Genomic DNA, 24,860 nt, shown 5'->3' with positions numbered 1-24,860 from the left:
CTATTTTTTTGTCAGTTTCTGCTCTAGAGTCTCGAATCACGACTTCCATTTTGCTCACTATCTCTATGGTTATCTGGGAAATTATTTCTGATTTGAATTTTTCTAGAGCCTGATTGATCTGTTTTGTTACTTCCTGTGCTTTGAGTTCAGAGTGTCCTGGTGGTTCACTATCGGCCTTTTCATCCTCATTTGCCCTACTGTTTGCCATTGGTGAACTGGAAGTCTGTCCTTGTGTCTTGCTTAAGTGTTTTCTCATTTTAATTTTTGTTGTCAGACTGTCCTTGGTTTAATCTCTGGGTTATCACCCAAATCTCCCTGATATAGTTGTGCCCTAGCTTCTGTGTCTCTAATGACCCACAGACATTCTCATCTTCATAACATCAGAGAAAACAGCTCATCAAATCAAGGGCAATGCTTTACCCCAACTGATACAATCAGCAACACATTAAGATCAAGCACAACTTGGACACTGACCACCTGTGGTAGTCACTAGTCTATCACCCTTAAATCATTTGAATTAAATTGGAATCAAGAAGCAGTCCAGAACATGTCTGCAGTGAACAAAATTTCAATATAGTGTATTTACCATTTAATGGCTGAGACAGAGTGAGGATGCAAGACCCCTGATCTCAGTTAGCTGATGGCTGAACCCCCTGACACTGACTGACCTCGGGCTGCTGCAATGCCCAGATTGAGTTCCCCAACCTTCTGAATGGTTGAACTCCACAACGTTCTATTACAGGTTTCCCACGCCCTTTCTTTAACGATGTTCAAGGTTGGGAATGCAGAAAAATACCCTTGATCACCACCTCTGCCTCTGCAGAGTGGGTCCAAAGACTGGCACAGTCAGGAGGACCGAGAGTGCGTGGGGGGGGTGGACTTATGGGGGTTCAGGGGTACCTGCGCGGCTACCTTCCTGGCCCTTGAGCGATGGCGGCTGGGTCGGGAGCAGGCCTCTATTTTTTCTTTTTTGGGAGCCTGCATACTGATTTCAGTAGTACCTGTACTAATTGATATTCCCACTGGCAATGTGGAAGAATTTCTTTTTCCTAGCACCCTTGCTAGCATTTATTTACCTCCTTCTGGTAGGCTTGATGATAGCCATTCTGACTGGGGTAGTTTGGAATTTTAATGTAGTTTTGACTTGCATTTCCCAAACAGCTAAAGATGTTGAATGTTTTTCCTTATACTTATTGGTCATTTGTGCTTTTGAGAAGTATTTGTTCACTTTGTTAGTCCATTTATTGATTGAGCTAAATTGATTGGTGTTAAATTTTTAAAGTTTTTTTTCCCTATATTCTAGATATAAATCCTGTAGTGAAAGAGTACCTGGCAAAGCTTTTCTCCCATTTTGTAGCCTGTTTTTTCTATTACTGTTTCCCCTGCTGTACAAAGACTTTTGAATTTGATGTGCTCCCATTTGTTGATGTTTGCTATGATTTTTTTGTGCTATTGAAGTTCTGTTCAGGAAATCTGCCTGTGGGTATGGCTTTGAGTGTTTCCCTTGTGTTTTCTTCTAGTGGTTTCAAAGTTTCAGATCTTATATCTATGTCTTTGATTTTTGAATTGATTTTTTAAATAGGGTGTGAGGTAGGAGGTCTAGTTTCAATGTTCTACATATAGGTATCCAGTGTTCCCACCACCATTTGTTAAAGAGGTCATCTTTTCTGAAGTATGTTTTTGGATCCTTTATCAATAATGAGAAGATTATACTTGCATGGGTTTGTTTCTGTGTCCTCTGTTCTATTCCATTGGTGTGTGTCTGTGAGTGGAAGAGGTGTTTTGCAAGTACCATGCTATTTTTTCTTACTGTGGCTCCATAGTATAACTTGTAATTGGGTATTGTTAGCCCTTCAGCCTTGCTCTTTTTGCTTAGGATTTCTTTGTCTGTTTGGGGTTTTTTCAGTTTCTTCATGAATTTTAGGATTTTTGTTTCTAGTTGTGAAGAAGATTATTAGAATTTTGGTGGTGATTGCACTGAATCTGTAGGTCACTTTTGGTTATATAGACATTTAAACGATACTAAGTCTCATCTTTATTATTTCCCCAGTACCAAAAAACAAACAACAGATATTTAGATCTATTTCTGTTTTAGTTCAGTGCACGGTGATAGATATGGTTTCAATCTTTGGCATGTGGAAGGCCAGTTTTCCCAGCACCATTTATTAAAGAGGCTACCTTTCCTTAAGCCTTGGCTGTTTTGTCAAGTAAGGTGGCTGAGAATTTCTGGAGTTGTTTCTGCATCTTCTAGTCTGTTCTGTTGATTCTCAGGTCTGTTCTTTTGCAAGTACCATGCTGTTTTATCACAGTGGCTTTGTAGTATAATCTCAGGTTAGGAATTGTGATACCCTGCTTTGCCTTGGTTGCCCAGAATTGCCTTTGCTATTATTCTATGACTCTTCTGGTTCCAAATGAATTTTAGGATTGTTTTTTCTAATTCTGTGAGATATAATGTTGGAATTTTTATCAGGATTGCATTACATCTGTATGACAATTTTGGAAGTATGGCCATTTTCATTATATTTGTTCTTCCTATCCAACAGCAAGGGATATCTTTCCATTTTCTGATATCCTCTTTGATCTTTTTCACAGTACTGTAGTTTTCAATGTAGAGGTCTTTTACTTCCTTTGTTAGATTGATTCCAAGGTATTTCCTCCTCCTCCTCTTCTTTTTTTTTTTTTTTTTTATGCTATTGTGAAAGGGGTTGTTTCTCTAATTTGTCAGTGAGTTTGTTATTTGTGTACAGGAAGGCTATTGAATTGGGGGGGGATAGAATTCAGGACCTTGTGCTTATGAGGCAGGCAGTGGAACCACTGAGCTAAATCCCTGGCCTTGAAGGCTATTGAATTTTGAGTGTTGACTTTATATCTAGCTGCACTACTGAATTTGGTTATCAATCTAGAAGTCTTTTGGTGGGGTTTTTGCAGGTTTCCATGTAGAGTATCATGTCATCCACAAATAATGATAATTTGGGCCAGGGGTTTAGTTCACCTGCCTCACAAGCGCAAGGACCTGTGTTCGATTCCCAGTACCCCCCACAAAAAAACCCCCAGAATAATGATAATTTAACTTCTTTCTTTTCTCTCATTATTCCATTTATTTATTTCTCTTTTCTAATTGCTCTGGCTAGTGTTTCCAGAACTATGTTGAACAAAAGTGATGACAGTGAACATCTTTGTCTTATTCCTTTAGAATGAAAGCTTTCAGTTTTTGTCCATTTAGTGTGATATTTGCTGTTGGTTTGTCATAGATGGCTTTTATCAGATTGAGATAAAAACTATACTATTTTTCTGTAGAGTTTTGGGTTTTTTTTTTATCATATGGGTATTGGACCTTGTCAAATGCTTTTTCTGCATCTACTGAGAGGATCATGTGGTTTTTGTCCTTGGCTCTTTTGATATAGTGTATTACGTTTATTGATGTGCATATGTTGAACCATCCCTGAATCCCTAGGATGAATCCAACTTGGTCATGATGTATAATCTTCTCAGTGATTTGCTGCATTCTGTTTGAGAATCCTCTTATTGAGAATTTTTGCATCTTTGTTTACTAGGGAGATTGGCCTTTAATTCTCTTTTTTGGTTGGATCCTTCTCTGGTTTTGAAATCCGGGTAATGCTTGCTTCCAGGAGTATTACTTCCCTTTCAATTTCATTACAAAGTTTAAAGAAGTAGCAGCATTATGCATCTCTAAATTTCTTGTAGAATTCAGTAGTGAATCCATCTGGGCCTGGGTTTTCTTTGTTGGTATGCTCTTTTGAATGCTATTGTGAAAGGGGTTGTTAGGTTTTTAATTACATATTTAATTTCATTACCTGATATTGGTTTATTTAGAATTTTTATATCTTCTTGATTCAGTTTTGGTAATTCATATGTATCTAGGACTCTGTCCATTTCTTCTGTATTTTCTTTTTCTTTTTTGGTAGCGGGGATCGAACTTGGGTCCTTCCACTTGCAGGAAGCAGAACCACTGAGTTAAATCTTCTGGCCCTTCTTCTCTATTTCTATGTTATTAGAATACAGGTTCTTGAAGTAGGTATTGATAATCTTCTGGATTTCTTCAGGATCTGTTGTGATTTCACTTTTCATTCCTAATTGCATGGATTTGAGTCATTTCTTTCCATATTTTGATAAGATTGGCTAAGGGCTTCTCAATTTTATTTAATCTTTCAAAGAACCAATTCTTCAATTCATTAATTCTTTGTATTTTGTTAGTCTCCATTGCATTAATTTCTGCTGTAATTTTTATAATTTCCTCCCTCATATGCCTTTGGGCTTGACTTGCTCTTCTTTTTCTAGAAGCTTAAAATTCAGCATTAGGTTGTTTATTTGAGCCCACTCTGTTTTCCTAATATGGTTGGTTTCTGGCTATGAGACTCGAATCAGATTCCTTGACCCTACAGCAATCTTTGTGCCTCCTGCCAGCTTGAACTCTGCCCACTGACATCCTTCTGACTTGAACTCAGCACCAACACTGAGGCACTGGGAGCCACTAAATGGGGTAGCTTGTAGCTGTTCTGAGTTCCAGCCTCCATGGGGCCCTCCTCAAGATGGCTAGCAGCCAGTGGCCCTCTCCTGGGTGAGATCTGAACCTGAATAACTCACCAGCCACTGCAGTCTGGGGCATCCACTGCTTCGTTCCACTGGTGCATTTCTGAGTGGAGGCCTTGGGGTTGCCAATAGTCACTGTGTGTCTGTAGGTTCAGCCCACTGTTCCCTCACTTAGTGTCCCGGCTCTGGGAGAGAGTGCTGTTTGCTACCTCCCTCCTCTTCATTTTTTTGTCTCTACTCTCCCCCTGGGCTTCAGTTCTCACCTCAGGTCCTTCCTGAGTCTGGGGACCCATTTCCCTTGTCCTTCACATTAAGCCACTATATTCCAGTGTCAGGACCCCAAATCTCAGAGAGGCTCTTTCTCTGTTGATTATCACTCCACTATCTTCCTGGAAGTCCTCTATTTTTCTTTTTTTTTTTTTTTCCTGGATAGCTGAATCTTTTTTTTATTTTTTATTATTTTTTTTAAATTTTATTGAGTTTATTGGTACATTTTAGGGATACAGTACAGTTACATTCATTGTTGGGATCATGTACCTTTACATGGCAAGTCTTGATTCTCATTTTTTTTCCCTTACCTCTGCCCTCCCTTCACCCCCTCCTCCCCTCCCCATCCTCTATTTTTAATCTGACTGGTTTGTGCGCTTTATCTCCTTATGCTTCCTTTGGGTGTATTTCACTTTTAGCCCTTGTTTCTTAAAAGCCTGGGTGATTGACTTTAGACTTTTTTCTTTGCATTTACTTTTCTGATTTTCCCCTAAAGCACAACTTCAGCTGTATCCCATAAATTTAGACATATTTTGTTTTCCTTTGGTTCACTTTGAATGTTTTCTGGTCTGGGGTCTACTCAGTGATAATGGCTTGCCTAGCATACTTGAGGCTCTAGGTTTGATCACCAGCACTCCCCCACACACCCACATTTTCTAATTTCTTATTGGATTATCTCTCTGCTCCATGGTTTATTTTAAAGTGTATTTGATTTCCATGCATTAGTAGCTTTGTTTTGTTTTGTTTTTCAACAGGGTCTTACCACATTGCCCAGGCTGACCCTTAACTCACATCTTCTCACCTCAGTCTCCTGAATAGCTAGTGGTGATAGTGAACATTTTAGAGGTTTCAGTGATACAAACATGCCTCTGCTGCATTATTGCCATAGGTTGCCACTGACTGCTAGTGTTGTTGAGTAGCTCCTTTAGAAATGGCTTGCCAGTTAAACTTATTCCAGGTTCTTCTTGCCTTGAACAAAGAATTGGATGAAACAGGCCAAAAACAGTGCCAAAAGTTTATTTGAAAAGTGAGGGGTGAAGGGTTGAGAGAAAAACTGACTCTGCAGAGTAAACTTGGGCCAAACAAGAGAGAAAAGGACCAAAAAAAAAAAAAGTACACCGTGTGTCTATGATACACAGTGTAGGCTACTGTGAAGAGTCACAATAGGGGGCTCCTCCTGGCATCTGTGTCCTTATTTGTAGTCCACATCTCATGGGATGCTTTGAGAAGTTCTACATATGTGGTCCCCAGAATTATTTGGTGCTGTCCTCGGATTTTATAATTGACAGGTCCTGCTTGTTTTTTCAGGGCTATAGGCACATTCTCCTATGTTGTTATCTTTTATTACTTCTGGTTTAATTCCTTTTTGGTTAGAGACCAGGCTTTGCATTGTTAATGTCGTCTAATTTGTGAAGCATTGTTTATTGACTTAGATGTGGTTTATCTGCTCTGTGCTATGTGCACTAGAAAAGAATGGGTATTCTGCTGTTGCTGGGCAGGAAGTGTTCTGTAAATGTCCCTACTTAATCATGTTCTATTCTGTTATATCATTGCTGATTCTCTGTCAACTATTTTTATAACCAAAAAGGAATGTTGACATCTCTTAATTGTAATTGTGGAATGGTTTGTTTTTTCTTTTAGCTTTGTCATATTTTATGTTGTGTCTTTTGCACCTCTGATGTCATGTACATTGGTGTGTAAAATTACATCTTTTTGATAAATTAACCCTTTTGTTTTATGCGGTATCTTTAGTTTTTTGTTTTGTTTTGTTTCTTTGAGGTTCTGATGATCAAACCCTGGGCCTCAGAAATGCAAGACACTTGCTCCATCACTGAGCTGTATTCCCAGTCCTGTCTGACTTTTGTGTGTGTGTATGTGGTAAGAAACACAGAAATTTTGACCCTGTAACTTTTTTGGAGGGTGTTGAGGATGAAACCCTGGGCGTGTGCATGCTAAGTCTGTGCTCTACCAAGTACACGTGCATCTACATCTTAACCATTTTCAGGTGTCCATTACACGGTAACTGTGTGCACATTGCAACTCTCTGGAGCTTTTCTGTTTTGCACATTGAAACTCTGAACCCTTTGAACAACTCTTCCTTTCCACATCACCCGCCCTTGACAACCATCAAGTTACTTTCTGAGTTTTGAGTATTTTAGTGGCTCAGTAAGTGGAATCCACTCAGTAAGTGGATGGACACAGTCTTTGTCTCTTAGTGTCTGGCTTGTTTCACTTTGTATATTGTCCTCAGGGTTTATTCGTGCTATAGCATGACAGGACTTTCTTTTTTGAGGGATGAATAATATTCCATTATATATAAACCACATTGTCTTTGCTCATCGTCAGTGGACATTTATGCTGCTTCCACCTCTTGTGTGTTGGGAATAATGTGTTGGATGTGGGTATGCAAGTAGTGTATCTTTGAGGTTCTGTTGTTAATTCTTCTGGACATTCTGGATTTCTGAATCTTACTGTAACTCTTTCTAAATTTTGAGGAATATTCATACAGTTTCCATTGTAGCTACGCTGTTTTACCATCTCATTGACAACATGAAGGAATTCCAAGTATTCTTATCCTTGTGTGTGCACACTCAATTGTACTCTCACCTTTTCTCTCTCCCCTCCCTCCCTCCCCCTTTCTTCTTTCTTTTCCATAGGTAGGATATCTCACGGTTTTGAGCTGCATCTCCCTCATGATTAGTGAAGTTGACCATGATTCCATATACTTGTTAGCCATTCATATATTGTCTTTAGAGAAATGTCTGTTCACATTCTCTGCCCGAATTTTAGTCAGGTTGCCTTCCATTTATGAGGTAGGCAGCAGAACCACTGAGCTAAATCCCCAGCCCCCTCAGATTGCTTTTTTTTTGTTGTTGGTTTTTTGGTTTTCTGAAACAGGGTCTCACTATATAGTTGAGACTGACCTGGAACTCACTGTGTAGCCCAGGCTGGTTTCAAACTCACAGCAATCCTCCTGCCTCAGCCTCCCGAGTGCTGGGAGTATAGGCGTGCGCCACCATGCCCGGCTGCTCAGGTTGCTTTTTATTATTGATGTATAAGACTTTTTGCTGTGTTGGGGATCAAACCCAAGGCTCTTGGACATGCTAGACAAGTACTCTGCTACTGAGCCACACTCCAGCCCCAAGTTGTAGGAATTCTTCATATTCCTGGATATCAGTCCTTTATCAGATATATGATTTGCAAATATTATTTTCTCCCATTCTCTCATTTGCCTTTTCACTCTGTTTTTTTCCTTTGCTGTGAAGTTTTACAGTTTGGGGTAGCCCTATCTGTCCTTTTTACTTCCCTGCAGGTTGTTACATGTTTTAGTAACTTGTTCCTTTTTATTGCTGAGTAGTAGTCCGAGTCTCTGCCTTTAATTGAGGGTGTTTGGTCCATTTATAGTTGTTGTTGTTGTTATTATTTGTATCAGGATCAAACTCAGGACTTTGTGCTTGCAAGGCAGGAGCAGTTCCACTGAGCAAAATCTCTGGCCCCCATGATTATTGATAGAGTTGAGTTTAAATCAACAGTCTTACTCAGGAGTCAGCACACTGTGACTCAGTGACTAACTTTACCCACCAAATATTTTATTCTTAAAAATACAATTTTATTGGAACATAGCTGTGCTCATTTCATTTATTCTTCTTTATGGCTGCTTTTATGCTACATTGGCAATGCTGAATAGCTGCAGTGGAGACTGTATCAACCTCAAAGCTAAGAAAGTTTACTTTTTGATCCTTTATAGGAAAAAGATTTTGATCCTGGCTGTTTTTTTTTTTTTCGTATTTGTTTTACTTGTTTATTCTTTGTTGATGTTGAAGCAGAAATATGAACTTAAAGGTATTGTTACAGTGGCTGATGCCTAGACTATCTGTAAATACTTCCTTCAGTTAAAAGGTTAGACCTGACAGATGTGTGTTCATCAACCTTTTGTCACTCCAACAGCATATTCCAGATGATCAGCTAATGAGGGTAAAGGATTACTTTGGCTTGTGGTTCAGAGTTTTTAGCCCAGAATGGCTTGACCCTGGTGCCTCTGGGCCTGCAGAAGAGAGGGTCCCACTGCCCCTCCAAGGATCCTCTCCTTCTGATCTATAGCCTCCTAGTGATTCCCTCTGAAGGGTTTCTGCACACCCCCCGTAGTGTGGCGGGCTGGCCACCCAGCTTTTATACGTGGGCCTTGGGGCAGCGTGGGGACCAAGCTGTAGCAGTATCTGCAATCTGTTTCCATTATGTCATGCACCAGTACATGACACTCAATGACTTCCAGTAACACATTTATCACCTCACCGTTCCTGAATCGAAAGCCTGGGCACATCTTATTTGGGCACCATGCTTGGGCCCTCACAAGCTGCAGTGAAGGGTTAGTTGACTGTGTTCTTACATGGTGGCTCAGTTCTCCTTCCCATGTGTCTGCCACAGAACCTTAGGAGCTATTAATGACTACATGCTATTATCTTAATAGTGACTTTTTTGGCTCCTGTTGAAAGCTGAAAAATTTGAGATTAAAAATAAAAGTAAAGGGACTAAAGTTTTAATTTCTAAACTGCATAATGTGCATAATGTCCTACTTCAGAAGCACTAGTAACTATAACATGGTTCACAGTTTCCAAAACACTTAAAAGTGCTTAGGAAGCCAGGCATGGTGGTAGACTCCTGCAATCCCAGCACTCAGGAGGATGAGGCAGGAGGATCGCTGTGAGTTCAAGACCAGCCTGGGCTGCATAGTGAGTTTCAGGTGAGTCTCAACTACATAGTAGACCCTGTCTCAAAAAACAAAAAACAAAAAACAAAAAACAAACAAACAAAAAAAAAGCTTAGGAAGGGGCTGGGGATTTAGCGCAGTGGTTCCGCTGCCTGCCTCAGAAGCACATGGTTCTGAGTTCAATCACCAGTACCAAATATATAAATAAATAAAAATATGAAATTCCTTTAAGAATGCTTAGGAATAAATAAATACTACTGTATTTCATATAATTCTCAGGGTAGTCCTGTAGATGGATAGGTATCCTTTTTTAGAGATGAGCAAAGTGAGAGCTAGTAAAGCCTTCTAAATAGGTCAAACAGCCAAACTGGTGGAATAAATGTTTTACCTTAAATCTCCTGTTTATATTACCAAAGTAGAATTATAGCATAGAATTTCTGATGGTGTGGATATTTATCAAATATACTTTGATAATGATGTTTCATTTTATATGTAAATACTAGTAAATTTTATGTAAACATGCAAATAAAATGAGGTCTTCATATTGCAGTGCCATAGTCCTATACCTGGTTGTACAGTATCACTGATTCTTAGAATACCCCTATAAGTGGTATCTCCATCTCACAGCAGAGATGCCTGAGGTTTAGGAGGTTATCATTTGCCCAGGGTCACATGGCTGGTAAATGATGGAACCATGCTCTGATCTTAGAATCTTGTACAAACCTAATTCCATCATAATAACCTTTAAGTTTTTTCTTTGCATCACTGAATAAAGTTTGTAAACTTAAAATTAGTAGTCCATAGCCTCTCTTTCTGAAGATAGTGCATCCCATTTTTCAAAATCATGTGCTTTTTGAGCAGGTGACTCTAAGTTTCCCAGGCTGGCCTCAAATTTAATCTTGTAGCTCAGTCTCTGGAGTGCAGGAATTACAGGCATGTACGAGCCGCCACACTGGCTGGGCCACATGCTTTTGAATTGTTCTCAGATTGAACTTTAAACAAATTCTTTTTGCTGATACGAAGTAGTTAGATGAACTGAATTATGTGATGTTGAGCTTAAAGTTGAGTTATTTTTCCAATAATGCTTGATATGGTTATTTTACATAAATAGCATTGTTGAAGTATAGTTATTAATGATATTTTTTTCTTTTGCTTTGTCTTTATGTGTGCTTTGTGTTTTTCAGTCTCAGCAAATTGGACAGTGGCGGTTGAGTGTATTTTGAAAACTGAAGATTAGTGGCTTCTGCCTTCTGTCTTCCCAACTTTAACAAAGAATAAATGGGGTGTTTGAGAAGAGAGCTAAATTAAAAGAAGAGTTTTACAAATGGCTTCAGAATCAGTGACTGGGAAACCAGCTCGGAATCACTTCCCAAAGGGGAAAAGGCAGCAGCACCAGCCAATAAAGAACAGATCTTCAGTGAGTGACTGTGACAGAGAAGACTCCTTTATCTTTGAAGCAAATGAAGCCTGGAAAGATTTCCACAGCTCTCTTCTTCGATTTTATGAAAATGGAGAACTCTGTGATGTCACACTAAAGGTGAGACCTCCTTTCTTACTTTCCTGAGCCCCCTCAGTGGATTGTGAAACAATGACATTTTCTGTAATCACACATGTCAATATTTTGGTGCTATACTTATGCTTTAGGGTTAGAATGATTTTAATCTGTCTCATTGAAAGGGAAGGAATGAAAGGTAGGGTAAATGAAGAATGATTAACATAAAATAATTGCTAGTTTGATGTTGCTATTGATTAACTCTTAGTTCATTTAGTTTCTGAGAGTTCTGGAACCCTAGAACAACAAACTATTAATAAGTTAATGTTTACTATGCAATCTTTCAACTTGTGGATTAAAAAATCTTGATTTTTACTTGAGTAAAAGTCAAGAATTTTTGGTTACAGCTATACTACTGTTTTACTGAACATCACTATTCTGGTAGTTTAACCTCCACTTCATTGTTATCATCTGTTAAGTGAGATTTTTAAATTCTTTGTCTGATAATGAAATACAGATATTCCTCATTTATGCTTTGTTCCTGTGACTACTAGGTCGATAAATCAATTGGTCCTTAAATGAGGAATTGTATATAGCATGTGTACTACAGTATTCAGAACAAAGAAATGGCCAAAGGATATTCCAGTTTGATTTTGCTTTTACTGCATAACTCTTACATTTAGTGCTACAATATATAACAACAAAACTACAGTACTATCCAATACAATTAGCAAAAATTACAGTACTGTATAATCAAGGTATACTGTTCAAAAGAAGACATTGAGGGTCTATTAACAAGATTTATAGACCTGAACCAAAAACAAAAAATGGGTTCTAAGTCTGAACAGTGCACCTGGTTCGTTAGTCCAAACAGCTGTTAAACATGTGAGCTGTCCTGAAGAATATCTGTAGACTGTTGAGACTTGAATGAAAAGTCTTCAGTGAGCTTTATCCTTGGTCTCCAGGATGATGTTGCCTTGCTAAACAGTCTTAAAGAGGATAGAGCAGTGTGGACAGCCTATGTTCTAAGGATTTCCCATACATTAAAGTGTTTTCTTAGTCTCATCACTATACGGTACTTGTTTTTGTTTGGTGATTTCATGTACATCCATGCATCATTCTCCACATGTGATTTGCCACTTTTGGAGATCTTTTCGACTTTGTGGTCTGCTTCTGATGACACAAGTTCTTAGAGCTCACAGTGTCTTAGTGATGAATTGAGGGTATAAATGGAGAACCAGATCGGAGGACTTTCAATGAATATCAGTAAACTGAAGACACAGGGCTTGAGTTTCAGGCCTAGAATGTCCAGCAATGTAGTGTTCTGTTGTGGACAACTGATGTATTCTCCTTCCTGAAATTTATGGTGTTCCTAAGTATTTCTAGGCCCCAGAGTATTGAGAAGAAGACCATTATGTAATTCTTCTAGGCCCATGTGAAATTTATCCTGGTTTATATATATATATTTATATATATATATATATTGGTGAACATTTAAGCTCTATGTTTAATCTAATGCCATTGTTCTACTTTTCAATCTTAGTATGAAGTTCACTGACCCATACCGTCTTTGGCAAAAGCAAAAGAAATATAAAATAGGTTACTTGAATTTAAATTATTGTTAGTTCAGCATACCAGTGATTCTTTGGAAAACATTTAGATAGAATATTGCTATTTTTACAGATTTTTAAATTGGATTTCAGAACACTCTTAAAAATATATAAACTTTCTCAAATGAAAGATATAGGTGTAGCTATTTTAGGGGAAGTTGGATAATGTCAGCAGTAGGTTGAAATGAAAAACCTGAGGAGTATCTGAGGTGGAGACTAACTATAATATATTTGAAGCAGTAGCAGAAGTCATTTGGGAACAAGAAACACTCCACTAAGGATTTGACTGTTTTTTTTATTTCCTGAACTATAAAATTAGGATGATGTGTAATTTTTTGTGAGGTATAAGAGAATTTTCATACATAATCCCCTTAGAACTGATTGGTATATATTACATAATATCACCTATTATGATTGTTATATATATACTTGTAATTACTCCAAGAGTATCAGATAATTCTGCTGTGCTGCATTCTGTTCCTGTTTAATAAGAAGAAATTGCAATTCAGTCCTTTAGCAGGTCTGTTATTGGCTTTGTTTGGCTTTGTTTCTTAATTTTATATATATATATATTTATACATTTAAAAAAAAATTTTTTTTTGGTACCAGAGATTGAACTCGGGTCTTTGCGCTTGCAAGGCAGGCCACCGAACCGCTGAGCTAAATCCCTGGCCCTGTTTCTTAATTCTAAGTGAACATTTCTTCCACTTTCAGAATTTAACTATTACAGAAGAATTAAACCAAATATTGTAAATAATTTGTAATCCTCTCTGTTCAGTACTTTTTTAGATTCATATTACCTTGAAAATTATTTCTTAATGTAAACTCATCTCCTTTTACTAGTATATTTCCTTTTATTATTATTGCTTTTAGGGCAGATATTTTAGAGACACAGTTATCATAAAATGTGCTGTATTTTTCACATATAAGGCCATTAGCCCATTTAAAAATTCTGAAGTTAACACCTATTTTAGAAATAAAAAGCCCGCTTAGAAAAGATTTAGTAAGGTCTTACCTGGGAAGTGGAGAGCATGGGTCAATGTGCATACCTGTGGGAAGCCAGCCATGGCCCACTGGCTTTTTGAAAGATAACATTTGTTCCTTTTTAAGGACTGCACGTGTTAAACTTGTTTTTGACCCTGCACGGGAGAAACTCGGACAGCCAAAGATCTGTAGGAGTCAGGTGCTTACTGTTAAAGATCTGACGTTATCTGTAGGAGTCAGGTGTTGTAACTCCATTTTGTTAAGTACCTCCACCTATTTGGGAATCATGATTATTAGTTGCAAGTGTTGTTAATTTGTTTTTCTTGAGCCTGCTTTCTCTTTCCCGTGTGAACCCTCGTTCCCGTGGAGCGGGTGTTGAGGTTACTATGGTAATCCTAGCCCATAATAGTTCGGTCTTTTCCTTTAAAAGGCTGATGCCTGCCTGCAATAAACGTCGCCTTGATCAGACTCTTGTCTTGGCGTCCTTCCTTTCTCTCTGCCCCATCTCCACCCCGCTGCTCTTTCAGGTTTGAGACACTGCTGGACAGTGCTCTGCGTCGCCGGCTCACGACACATACCATATATGCCTTGAGGGAAGTTGAAGGTCAGCCAGAGGTAGGCCCATTAACACAATTTAGTTATGTGGCAGTTTTGTGGTATTTTTACAGAAGCATAGGAAAAGCTCTATTAATTATGTCTGAAAAGTGATTGGAAAGACTATGTAGGAGATAATATATTACCTTTAGGTCATTACAGAGAGAGACAAAACTTGTTAGATATTATTATTCTCATTAGTCAAAAAAGTTTTTTCTTTTCTTTTTGAGTCAGGGTCTCACTTTGTTGCCCAGGCTGGCTTTAAGTTCTGGGCTAAAGTCATTCTCCTGCCTTAGCCTCCTGAGTAGCTGGGTTTACCTAGTTGTGCTGTCTTACTGGAGAATGAAAATATTTTAAAATTATATATCTAGTGATTGCTCAAATTATTTATGGAAAGCTTCTGCTTTAAACTTTTTATTATTTGCACACTGGAGCTTGAACTCATATATGCTAAGCGCACTCTCTACTACTGAACTGTACCCCAGCCCCAGGGCAAGATTTAAGGCACCAGTTTTTTGGAAGAAAGGATAGGGGGGCTTATCCTGAAAGGGTTTTGCATGGTACTCATTGTTTAGGTTACACATTATTGATTAATGAAAAAGCATTCACAAAGCTACTTCACTCACACACTAGGTAATTTGAAGAAATGTCATTCTCCTTATAAAGATCGTGGTTAATTTTACTTGAAGACAGTAGTGCAATGAATGGGGGCACTGCCCCTATGCCAACTCTTGACATGTCCACCAAGCATATCTCATTTATACTGTTTAGCTCCTTTTATTGAGAATGTTTGTTGCTGTGATTTTTTAAAAGCAGATATTTGTAGGATCTAATACATTTTTAAAAGATTTTAAATGGCATGATTATTTGCTGTCAAAACTTCCACCTGGTCAGATAAGAATAAATGCTCTGAATGACTGTGGGAAAACAATCTGTGAGTTGTATTATGGGAGTGTACTTCCCAAGAGGTAGAAATGCTCAAATTATCCCATTGTAACAGTTAACTCCTGCGGGAACGGAGGCAGTCTTGCTGTATTTGTGCTGTCACACAATACCATAGACTTTTATTTCTCATGGTTGAATAGCCTGGAAGCTCAAGATCAAAGCACTGCAGATTTGGTGTCTGGTGAAGGGTGCTCTGCCTCTGAGGTGGGCATCTTGCTGCCACATCCTCCAGCAGGAAGGACCCTGTCCTTAAAGGTGGCAGACGAATGGAAAGGCCTCATCTGTTGCCTCCAGCCCTGTGATGTGACACTGCCCATTCCAGAGCTGTCATGTCATCACTTCCCCAGTGGCCCCACCTCTTCTGTCACCAGCATGAGATTAAGTTTTAACTTGAATTCAGAAGGACGTGAAGACCTTAGTATAAGTATAACCTAACAAAATGAACACGGTATGGAGGAAGTAATCGTGTATTTCTATGTTAAAAATTCTTTGACATTCTGTGTTAAATAATCGCCTTTACTTTTGCCTGTTCGGCTAGTATTTCGATCTTTTTCATGTTGCTTAGAAGGTAGTAAATGTGTGTGTGTGTTCCTAGATCCTTGTTTATTTGACCACCCAAATGCTTTCTAAATTGTTTTGTTTAATTATGTAGGATTTTAAATGGATAGAGTATAAGGTTAATGAAGATTGTAGAACACCAGCTTTCTGTTGTTAATGTGGTAATTCAGTACAAATCAAGATGTTATCTTGAGTCTGGGACAGTACATCTGTCTAAGCCTTCTGTTTTAGAGCAGTAAAACACACTTTTTTGGGCCCAAGTGATTAAAATTAGTGGATTATTTTTTAAAAGTGGCTATTTGAGTTAAAAGAGCAAATTTATAAAAGATTAAAGTGCACATTGGAATATAATATACAAAAGTTTATGAAAGATTTGGATAGAAGTTTGTTTTTTGTCTTTATTTCTGTTAGACTGTTTTTCTGCATTTTTATTTCATTGTAGTACTTAAACTCTTGGAGTGAATTGCTTTTAAGTAGAATAAGACATTTCAACCTGATATACTTTAGTTTTTGTTTGCTTTAATTTAAAATGTTTTATTTTCATACATGATTTTAGCAATCTTTGTTAGAGTATAAAGTTATTACTTAGAAATAAAGTAACTAATGTTAAAATAACCAGTGTGCAAAAAAATAGTTCAGAGTGACCACACTTCTGAAAAGTACTAGATAGCTAAGAAATAAAATTAAATAAATTAAAATCGTTCACTTGTCAGCATAGTAATTATTTAAAACATGTATTTTTTGCTTCTCAAATTTTGATGGTGAGTATTCCCAAAGATGGTTGGTAGGCATGTAAATTGGTTCAGTGTTTTTAGCCAGCAGTCTGGTGTTATGTGTGTTCAGCTGTAACAAGCTTATTTTTTGGCTCATTAGTTTTGCTTTTCAGGTTTTACCTCGGGGAAATATTCTGAAATGCCAAAAAACACTCTCTCCTAAGATACTGTTTATACTTAAAATATGGAAAAATTAAAAACAATCTACTGGCTAATATCAGGATGGTAACATCATATATGCTATAGAGAATAGCATACATACAATCAATAAGCAGGAGAACACAGAAGGTTTCAGAAATTTGAAAAAGATCACACATAAGGAATATCTGGGGCTGGATATGTAGCTCAGTGATGCAGTGCCTGCCTGGCAACCTCGAGACTCTGAATTCAATTCCCTGTATCAAAAAAGAAGAAAAAGGAATATCTCAATTACACAGAAAATTGGTGTGTTTTCCTTTGTGCTTTCCTTGTGCTTTCTGGATTACATATGGTGAGCATGTGTGTAAGTCAGGAGTAATCACCCTTGGAAAACGAAGTCACCTTTACAGTTGGTGAATAGATAGGTTCATTCTGTAAATCATATATAGTTTATGAATGTTAATGATTTTTGTTAATTTGTATTCTCTTTATGTCATTTTTAGTTTATTTAAAACCTTATTATTCAGCAGATCACTTACTGTTTTTAAACAGCTCTCCGCTGAGTTGGTTATGTAATTTTTCTACTTGGACTGAAGGACTTTGCCCTATGCCCTTCTCCTCCCTATAGCATCGTCTGGTGAAAGCGAAGCACGTGACTGACCTAAAAGCCTTGGTATTGTGTTTTGTTTGGTCTGGCTTTTTTTTTGTACCAGGGATCGAACTCTGGTGCTTGCACTTGCAAGGCAGGCAGCGGAACCATTGAGCTAAATCCCTGGCCCTAGTGTTGTGTTTTGATCTATAGTGGCCAAGATATGAAACATTACTCAAGGTTTTGGTTAGTAGTTTGTATTTTGAGCTTTTTTTAAAAAAAGTGGAATCATTCTATTAAAGTTGATATTCATACTTTACTAAAGTTTAAGGGATGGTTTTCCCTTAGTATCTTACTCGTGTTCAGTGATCTTAGAAGAAAAATGTAAATTAGAAAATTCATTCATGTCAAGAACACATATGTGACTTAAATCACACAGTAATGTGTAATATTTTGTAGCTTGTGTATTTTTCATCCAGTTTTAAGCACCATGTTTGTGTATTTTTTATCTTTAGACTTTAAGTCTTTTCCAATTAAATATTCTTGGTAATTGAAAATTCTTTTGATATACCAAAGGGAAAAATGTAGAAATAAAATTTTAAAGAAGATAATGAAATTATGTAACATCAAGGAAGAATTCATACATTAAAAAGTCAAGTTTTGGGATGTTCATTTTTCATATATGTGGCTCAGATATTCTTGAAAATGGATATTCTAAAAGGGTACATGGAATTCTGTGTGTCTGAGAAATAATAGTCACATTTCAACTTATTTGAATCAAGAAATCAGTTGTAGACTATAAGTCAACATGAAAATAACTTTTTGGCCATTAACTTGTATAATTTGTTGTGAAGTCACTGTTAAAATAATGGTTCTCTGAAAATTGCAGAGCCCTGCTGTATAGTACTATCGAATAATAGGTTTTTGTTTTTTGGTTGGTTGGTTGGTTTTGGTTTTTTGAGACAGTGTCTCACTGTGTAGCTGAGACTGAACTGGAACTCACTATGTAGCCCAGGTTGGTCTCAAACTCACAGCAATCCTTTTGCCTCAGCCTCCTGAGCGCTGGGATTACAAGCGTGCGCCACCACGCCCGGCCATAATAGAGTTTTGACAAGTTATGTAATTGAATAGATTTGTCATAAGAGATTTACTAATACTTTCCTTGAGAATGAATTCCATTGATGGCATGTTCAGATAATTTTCAGAAGAATATTCTAGGTGATTTAAAATTGCTTAGTATCAAATTTCAGATTTCATTTTGGGGCTGAAGTGAACTTGAAAACATGTCAAGCTTTATGTTGTAGTCTGTGTTACAACTTAGTCTCAATAGAATCTAATTCCTGCCTGGTGAATTGTGTTTAAAAATTAAATAGAAAAGGAATAATCATTGTATACTTGTTGAAATAAGTGATATTTATTCTTGGGTGAGAGACATTTGTAAGCAAAATCCTTTTACATTATAATGTTCCTCAAGCCTCTTTAGATCTTATTCTAAAATTGTCAAATACTGACACATAAGCTTGACATTATAATCAAAATACTAATTGGAAAATTGTTAAAAGTGCTGTCGTTATTACTTCTTAATTGATTATTTATGACTGTGCTAGGAAGACTGGATAACAACTATATTAAAAAGAGGCTGGATAAAGAAGATGTGGTTTTTCTATAAAACAGAGTACTACTCAGACATAAAGAATGAGAAACTAAAAACATAGCTCAGTGGATGCACATTGAGGCTATACTCTTAATTGAAATAAATAGGGCACACTTGAGTAAATACCGAATCATTTCTCTGGTGTAAAAAACTAACATTGTAAATAAGGTTGAAATGGTATAATTGAGAGTGTGAAATAGGAAGAAAATAACTAAAGGGGAAGTGGGAAGGGGAGAGGAAAGGAAATAAGGGGGAAAAATTTGAAAAAAAGTCTTTGTAAATAGGGAAGGGTGAGGGAGGAGGGCAGGGTTATGGGGACAAAATAAGAACCTAGATATATCATGTAAAGGTGCAAGATCCCAATGATAAATGTAACTGTATTGTTTACTTTAAATGCATCAATAAATTTAGTTGGGGGGGGGAGAGGCTAGGGATGTTGCTCTGGTGGACCACTTGCCCAGCATTCAGAGGACCTTGGGTTCAGTCCCCAGCACCGGGAAGAAGGGGAGGGGGGCATAAAAGTAATAGAAGAAATAGATGAAATAAATATGTAATACTAAAATTCCCATTTCATACAATAACATGATACCTAAGGAAGAGATCATACGTAAGACTGATTTGATTATATAAAAATCTATAGAAAGAATATTTAGAAGCAAATTATTAAAAAATGAGCTTGAAATATACATATAACAAATGCCTAATACACTAAATGTATGTATTCATACAAATAACTAAGAAATAATCCATAGTACATAGGAGAAATACAATAGCTTAAAGTGTATTAGTAATTTAATCTTAGTAAAAGATAAGAAAGATAATATTTTCATTCATCAAATTGGCAGCTGTTTCTTAAGTTAACACCTAGTATGGCACAAATGCAGAAAGTAGCTCAGAAATGGGCAATTTGGTACCACATGGCCGTATGACCTATCCTTTGTGATGATATTTTTATTTATAGGAGTTTGTCTATGGGAAATAATAATGTGGAATAAGATTCAGTTACACAGAAGTTCACTACTGTGTGTTACTAGTGGCACACAGTTGGACACAATCTAATGATTGAACAATTAAGGTGGTGAGATTTCAGTGTTTTATTTTTACTGCTTTTATATAAATATATCATCTCAGTATAATTTAAACAAAAACCTCAGCTGAGCTCCTAATACAACTAGATATTTACTTTGCGTTTCACTCTTCTTTTTTTTTTGTACCTGGGATCGAGCTCAGGACCTCACACTTGCCAGGCCCGTGCTATGCTGCTGAGCTAAAACCTAGGCCAATGTTTCAATTTTCTGATTGGTAAATTGTGAATAATAGTAGTATCTGCTTTTAGGGGTGTTGGGCTAATTGAGTATATGAGAGACACTTTAAAAATGCCTGGCATATAATAAATGCGAAATGATTTATGCCATTATTTCCATTCACAGAATGATCCTGAAAAATGAAGTAACATAGAAAAGTCATAGTTCACAATATATGTATATGTAAGTGGCCAATTGGAAGATAAAAGTTGCCAGAGTTTGAGAAACTGGCCAAACTAAAGCAGATGAGCAGTACTTTTTCACCTTGGTTTGACAGGTTGAGAAGTGTCTGCTAAAACATCTTTCTGTTTACTTTGTGAGATCTGAAGTATTTAGTTATCAAGCCAGATTCTCTAGTAGACCAAATCTTTTGGCTTTGAAGTGTTGACATATCTTGGTGTTTAAAGGAATATTTGTTAAAATAGCTTGAGTTTTTATTGTGTAGGATCTGCTTTTTAAAAACTTTTCCCCTGTAGTTTCAGTTCTGCATCAGGTTTCTAGAAGTAAGTGTGTTAAACTGAAACCACTTGATGGCAGAAACTCCACGGGGCTTGTTTTCCAAAGAAAAATATTGTTTAGAGGGATAAACTAAACTTCCTAGGCAAAAAAAAGAAAAAGGAAAAAGAAACTGGCTAAGATTGAAAGTAAGTTACCAAAGGATTGCATTATTAAAGCATTACTCTAAAATATCTGGAGATTTTGTCCCTTTTGCAATATAAGCTCTGTGCTGATCTGAAGCGGATTTTCTATTAAAATACAGTTCTTGGTTGTTTTGAACAGGTTGGTTCAAAGCTCATCTCTTGTCATAAGCTGGCATTGGCTTGTGTTATTCCCTACTTTAGAGCCATGTTTCTCTCTGAAATGGCAGAAGCCAAGCAAACAGTGATTGAGATTAGAGATTTTGATGGCGATGCAATAGAGGATCTGGTGAAATTTGTCTACTCTTCACGGCTAACATTGACTGTGGACAACGTCCAACCTCTCTTGTATGCGGCCTGCATTCTTCAGGTTGAACTGGTGGCCAGAGCTTGCTGCGAATACATGAAGCTTCATTTCCATCCTTCCAACTGCCTAGCAGTGAGGGCCTTTGCAGAAAGCCACAACCGGATAGACCTCATGGACATGGCTGATCAGTACGCTTGCGAACACTTCACCGAGGTTGTGGAGTGTGAAGACTTTGTGAGTGTGTCACCCCAGCACCTGCACAAGCTTCTGTCCTCCAGTGATCTACACATTGAGAATGAAAAGCAGGTCTACAGCGCTGCCATCAAGTGGCTTCTTGCCAACCCCCAGCATCATTCCAAGTGGCTGGATGAAACTTTGGCGCAGGTAGGGCTGCAGAGAGAGGGTGTGTGGATGTGAAAGCACATGAAAGCAGCTCAGCATGTTAAATTTATTTCGGAAAGCGCACATTATTTGATGGAGAGAAAACACTGATGTGTATGATGATGAAAATGACTGTAACTCTCTTCCTTGTTTTCTTCTTAAAAGATAGTCTGGATTTGCCACATTTGAATGATTTTTAACCTGAAGATTTAAAATATTCCCTTGAGATTGTAGTACTGAATGTTATATTTATGCTAATAAAAATTAATCAAAAGTAATATTTATAATTTTCATAATGCAATTTCTAAATTTTAATAAATTATCTTGCTTATGAAAATAGTTATAGTGAATATAGACTTATTCTGAAAGGAACCATAAGACATCAGGCATCACTTTCTGAGATACTGTCATTCCCTCATCAGTTTAGCTTTAGCCTCAAATGTATTTATTATTATTTTAATTGTTAGTGGTTTACTTGGACAGGGAGCTAACAGATAGTTACTTTAGGGTTTATGTCTTGTCTCTTCCTTTATTTTCTTTCCTTCTACTTCCCCTCACTGCTCCCTATCCCTTCCCTCCTTTCCCTCCCTCACTTTACTTATTTTGAGAAAATGATACTACTTAAAAGGTGATTGTTCTTATTTACTTAATTTTTTAAAATTAAGTACTTTGTTAAAACTTGGAACTTGATAGTTATGCCAATTTTAATAATTTCTCAGAGCATTATAAAATGTTTTTTGTTAAAACTTGGAACTTGATAGTTATGCCAATTTTAATAATTTCTCAGAGCATTATAAAATGTTTTTTGTTAAAACTTGGAACTTGATAGTTATGCCAATTTTAATAATTTCTCAGAGCATTATAAAATGTTTTAATTCAGAACAAATCTGCTTATTACTAGTGAATTTAGATATTTATAGGTAGAGAAGTAACCCTGTTCAAAGTGATATTTTTAAAGTGCATATAGTAGTAGTTTTGTTTTGTTTTTGCAGTGAGTGCTGGGCATGGAATCCAGGGCTGCAGATGCTAGCCCTGTCTCTACCACTGAGTTACACTGCCACTCTAGATTACATTTTAAAAGAATAAGGGGGTGGGGTTTAGCTCAGTGGTTCTGGCGCCTGCCTTGCAAGTGCAAGGACCGGAGTTCGATCCCTGGTACCAAAAAAACAATTTTAAATAAATAAATAAAAGAACATACTGCTCTAATAATGAAGTGCAAACTATTCCATTACTATTTACATTTGACATTGCTACTATTCATGATCTTAGGTTCGTCTGCCATTATTGCCAGTTGATTTCCTTATGGGTGTAGTGGCAAAAGAACAGATTGTCAAGCAAAACCTAAAGTGCAGAGATTTGTTGGATGAAGCAAGAAATTACCATCTTCATCTGAGTTACAAAGCCGTGCCTGACTTCGAATACTCCATCCGTACTACCCCAAGGAAGCACACTGCTGGTAATCACTCAGCTTTATCAGTTTTCCTGGAAGAATCTTTGGTGTATTTCAGGATAGTATATTTATGTACAAACTTGGTTGTAAGATTATTTGTATCTGATTAAAGAACAATTGGCAAATGTTTATATATTCATAGTTCTTACTATATGTGCTATAGTTTTACCAATAAACCAATTTTTAAAAAAGCCTTAACAGATAAGTCCTATCCTGTCTAAAGAACCTACTGATATCTGTCCTCTTTAGAGCTCTTGAGTCTTCGAGGTAGAATTAACTCTTTTAATAGTTCCTTTAGAGCACACTTCGTTTGAATTTGAGGTCTTCAAAGACAGGTAATTAAGTATCTTACATAGATTCATATCCTTAGTGCCAGTGTGGAGCTTTACACATACTACATGTTTAAATATTTGTTTTTGCATTTTACTAAATCAAAAGAAAGGCGCTAAACATACCTACAATTTCTATAACAGACCATATCAGACTCTTAGAATCTAAAGGTCTTATATTTTAGGAGGCACGGAGCCATACTGTTTTTACATTTTGGCTAATTTTTAGATTTTCTACTTTCTCAGGAGAATGGTTCATATTTATTTACATTTTTATATTTATAAAAATAACATATTTGAAGCCTGAAATGTTGTAAGTCTTGCAGTTCATGAAGGGAACTTGGAGTAAAGACTTCCTTTGTTTGCTGCTGCTTCATAGAGTTACTTCATAATGAAATCTGTGATAACACAGGAAGAATGAAAGGGCAAATGGGATTTTATCTGGGTAGTATAAGGAAAAGCTGAAGATAAAATTCTTCAAATCCAGTTTATTTTAGTGTTGGGGATTGAGCTTATGGCCTCATAAATGTGAGGTAAGCACTTTCGAAATTCAAATTTGAATCCAACATCTTAGCAACCTAAATTGAACGTGTGACTATGCTAGATACATACATAATCTCACATGATTACAAAAACTTTATATTGTAGATTAAAGAAGCTTTCACCTTTCATAAGGAGATACATGATATCAATCCATTTTATGGATAAGGAGATTGAGAATTAAGAAAAGTTAAAAATAATGCTGAAACTGGGCCAGGGACTTAGCTCAGTGGTGCCGCGCCACCTGCCTTGCAAGTGCAAGGTCCTGAGTTTTATGCCTGATACCAAAACATAAAAAACATTTTTAAATACTGAAACTACCCAGAGAAATAGCAGGGAAAGGATTTGCATCCTGATATTTTTATTCCTGTTTTATTTTGTTGTTGTTTTTTTTCTTTTATGCCATGTTTCTAAGAGATTGGTGGCTAAAATACTGTGCTAGTTTCCACTTAAAATATAATTGAAAATGAGGTTACATTTTAGGATTATAATTCCAGCAGTACCTTTAAATATCTGTAATTCAAGACAAATTTCTTAATTTCTCATGGTCTGTTTATAAACAGTTTGACTACATAATCTCTAAAATCTCTTGTAACTTTAAATTGCTCTCGAAACAGTTAATTTTGTACAAACCTGAGCTCTTTGTCTCCCTGAATTGAGGAAGAAAATCACAGACAAAAAGTAGGAAGTTAGAAGAGTGTATATTGGAAATAAGACCAAAGCTCCTGCTGGATCCCCACCATGTTGGGATCCAGAAATGGAATTGCCAGTGTGTCCTCCTTGTTTTGGCCTTGTATACAAAAGCAGAGTTGTTTTAAACAGGTGGCTTGTGGGTTTAGGGTCTAAAGAAAATTAATCATTTAGCTAGTTTAAAGAAAGTCAAGTACAAAGGAAAGGAAACCCTTTACTCTGCATTTCTAAGTTTTTTCAAGTCCTGCTGGGAGGTTAGGAAGGAGCTGTCAACTCAGTATATCTTGGGAGGAAAATCCTTATCTCCTCTCATAATTTACATCCTCCTTATCTTTACCTTTGCTTTTTTTTTTTTTTT

The 24,860-nt window shown here is 36.9% G+C and overlaps 1 protein-coding gene across 2 annotated transcripts in view; it reads left to right on the top strand.

Annotated features, from left to right (window-relative positions):
* Klhl8 (kelch like family member 8) overlaps nt 1-24,860 on the top strand; it is a 60,551-nt gene that overhangs the window by 18,828 nt on the left and 16,863 nt on the right. For both annotated transcript variants that reach the window (XM_033759777.1, XM_019204947.1), the window contains exons 2-4: nt 10,711-11,063; nt 20,948-21,496; nt 22,763-22,949. In XM_033759777.1, the coding sequence (XP_033615668.1) occupies nt 10,851-11,063; nt 20,948-21,496; nt 22,763-22,949 (949 nt within the window). In that variant the 5' untranslated portion in view covers nt 10,711-10,850. The remainder of the gene's footprint in view (nt 1-10,710; nt 11,064-20,947; nt 21,497-22,762; nt 22,950-24,860) is intronic.

This window comes from Fukomys damarensis, unplaced genomic scaffold (assembly GCF_012274545.1).
Source record: "Fukomys damarensis isolate Sample0158 unplaced genomic scaffold, DMR_v1.0_HiC HiC_scaffold_37, whole genome shotgun sequence".
Lineage (NCBI taxonomy): Eukaryota > Metazoa > Chordata > Mammalia > Rodentia > Bathyergidae > Fukomys > Fukomys damarensis.
This window is presented reverse-complemented; position numbering and strand designations above follow the sequence as displayed.